Source organism: Sturnira hondurensis, unplaced genomic scaffold (genome assembly GCF_014824575.4).
Source record: "Sturnira hondurensis isolate 20B ecotype Veracruz unplaced genomic scaffold, ASM1482457v3 Scaffold0013559, whole genome shotgun sequence".
NCBI lineage: Eukaryota > Metazoa > Chordata > Mammalia > Chiroptera > Phyllostomidae > Sturnira > Sturnira hondurensis.
The window spans coordinates 11,061-13,740 of NW_028086190.1; the positions used below are offsets into that span (position 1 = coordinate 11,061).

Here is a 2,680-nt window from a genome sequence, read left to right on the forward strand (position 1 = left end):
AGTGGCCTGGTGAGTACCTCACAAATTCCACAAACATACAGGGCAGAGGGAGCCTGGCTGCCTAGGCAAAGTAAGGAGAGCAAAACTGCTTACAAATTTTGTCTGTATTACAGAGAAGAGCAATACTCATGTAATAAAAAGTGTACGAATGTGCATGTGTGTGAGTATTTTCACCTCTGCATACACTTCTGAGTTTAGGACAGTGAGGTTTCTCATTAGACTGACAAGCATCCATTTGACCTGACACATCTCACGCTTCCCTTTTTTTAATTTTATGAAAGATTTTATTTACTTATTACTATTTTAGGGACAGTGGAAGGAAGGGAGAAAGAGAGATAAATTGAAGAGAGAGGGAAACATCAGTTGGTTGCCTCTCTTGTGTGTCTGGACAGGGACCAAACCCTCAACGTAGGAGTGGGTCCTGACCAGAATCGAACTGGAAACCATTCCTTCTGTGGAACGAAACCAAACCAACTGAGCCACACTGGTCGGGGCAACACACCTCAGGTTAGGAGGGAAAATTAAAACCGCAAAATTAACAGTGCAGATTGATGACTTCTTAGACCACATGGAGAGCTCATGAATGAAAACAAAAAAGGAAGTACAAGTGTAAAGAAGTGTTTAGAAAATGAAAATTATTGTGTCTCCCTATTTAATGGCCATGCTTACAAACAAGCTCATGGGCTAACTGGGGTCCAAGGTTGTTCACCAGACGCCCAGTTCAGCCAGGACAGCAGCCCCTCCTTTGCCCATGGCTCTCCCACTGTCTCTGCTCACAGTCCTGGTGGTGGGCAGCGGTGGCCTCAGTGGATCTGTGGGCTGTGTCCTACCTCAGAAACACATCCTGCTCAGCGGGGACAACGTGGAGCTTTTGAGGCAAATGCAGAGAATCTCCACTTTGTCCTGCCTGAAGGACGCAAGAGACTTCAGATTCCCTCGGGCAATGATAGAGGGCAGCCAGGTCCAGGGGACCCAGGCCATCTTTGTCCTCCAGGAGATGCTCCACCACATCTCTGTCCTCTTGCTCACAGATCACGCCTCCTCTGCCTGGAACACCACCCTCCTGAGCCAAGTGCTCATGGGGCTCTATCAGCAGCTGGAAGACCTGGAGCCCTGTTTGGTGCATGAGATGGGAGAGCAAGGCACTGCCCTGGCATCCGAGGGACCTACAGGGGCTGTGAGGAGGTACTTCGGGGGCATTTTTCCCTACTTGAAAGAGAAGAAATACAGTGACTGTGCCTGGGAGTTTGTCCGAGTGGAGATCATGAGATCCTTTTCTTCAATAATAGCCTTGCAAGAAAGGTTAAGTAACATGGACTGAGACCTGTGGTCACCTTGATCCAGGTGTCACTGGTGAATGTGCCTGATCACCCCTGCACATAGGACTTAGGTCATGGGAAAAGGTTCTTCTTTCTGCTTTAGTCACAGAATTTATCGACATTAATGGAGCATATCTTTTGTCGGAGTGTTAGGCAAGTTCATGTTACAAAATTCAGTTTCTGGGACATGAGTTTCAGAATGATGACTTTCTGATGTTATTTATTTATGTATATTGTTATTCACACATTCTTTTGTCTTTCCTTATTTTGTATTTATGTAACTAGTATTTGCCTTTACTTGTTATTAGACTTTAAAAAGCATTCTTACTTTTTTGTTATTTAAGTTTTCTTTTCTTTTTTAATTAAAGTCTTATAAGAGAAAACAGCTTGTCTTCTGGTAGTCTGAAAATGTAAGTACTTATTTTTCTATATAAATTCGTCTCAAAACAGTACCTGCCTAGTGAGTAGTACAGAACAGTTCCTGAGCTAGTCATGAAGTGCTTATGAAAAGTTGGATATTCATGAACTCAAGGAGATTCTGGGAAAATATGAAATATGATCTGCACTCATGTCTGAGTTTCAACTGAGTGACATTTAGACAGCAAGGAGCTGTGGGTAGAAATGTCTGAGAGGAGTCACCTAGAGTGAAGTGGGAAAGACACATGTTCATGATCTGATCCTGGCACCTGGCACCCTTCCTCCCACCCTCTCCGAGGTCCTGCTTCACTGATTGCATTCACTCCCGTAAACTATTCCCGTGCCCTTCACGTCACTGCCCACCCACACACCTGCTCTGGTTCTTGGTGGTTTCAGCTTCAAGTTTTCTATTCAGAATACAAAGCCAGGGGGATAGAGCAAATGGTGAGCAGAAACTCTCTGTCTTTCAAAACTGTTGCAGTCAGATGTGTTTCTCTGAGAGTCCTGATGTGTATTTGGGGGTCCTGAGTGAAGGCCATTACTACAGCGAAGAAATAGGTGCTGACTTCAAAGGAATTGTCTGAGTTCAGTTTGCTGTGTGTGTGTGTGTGTGTGTGTGTGTGTGTTTGTGTGTGAGTGTGTGTGTGTGTGTGTGTGTTGTGTGAATTTCCCAGACAGCAAGGGAAGATACCAATCTGGGAGGATTTCTTGAACCTTGGCCTCAGATGACCTAGCCAATGCTTTGTAGTTTGCCTGTCTATAAATTGAATGTAGTATTTTAATAAAATTTTGCCCTGTATATTTTTTTATTCTACTACTTCTTTGTGGACCAGATTAGGAGAAGGAGGAAAGCTTGGCTATTCTGGACTTGTCTGTGTCTTCCTTTGATTGCCTGACTTCTTTCACGTATTGTGACCCCTTCTGTATGGGACACTGTAGATGAG

The 2,680-nt window shown here is 44.3% G+C and overlaps 1 protein-coding gene across 1 annotated transcript; it reads left to right on the plus strand.

Moving 5' to 3' along the window:
- Nucleotides 1-751: 751 nt before the first annotated feature.
- Nucleotides 752-1,321, plus strand: LOC118997982 (interferon omega-2-like). Its single transcript, XM_037061881.1, has one exon. It carries the CDS (start codon nucleotides 752-754, stop codon nucleotides 1,319-1,321), a length of 570 nt encoding a protein of 189 aa, XP_036917776.1.
- The last annotated feature ends 1,359 nt before the right edge of the window (nucleotides 1,322-2,680 follow it).

Excerpts from the sequence above, each read along its gene's own strand:
- LOC118997982 (XM_037061881.1), top strand. The coding sequence starts at position 752 with ATGGCTCTCCCACTGTCTCTGCTCACAGTCCTGGTGGTGGGCAGCGGT.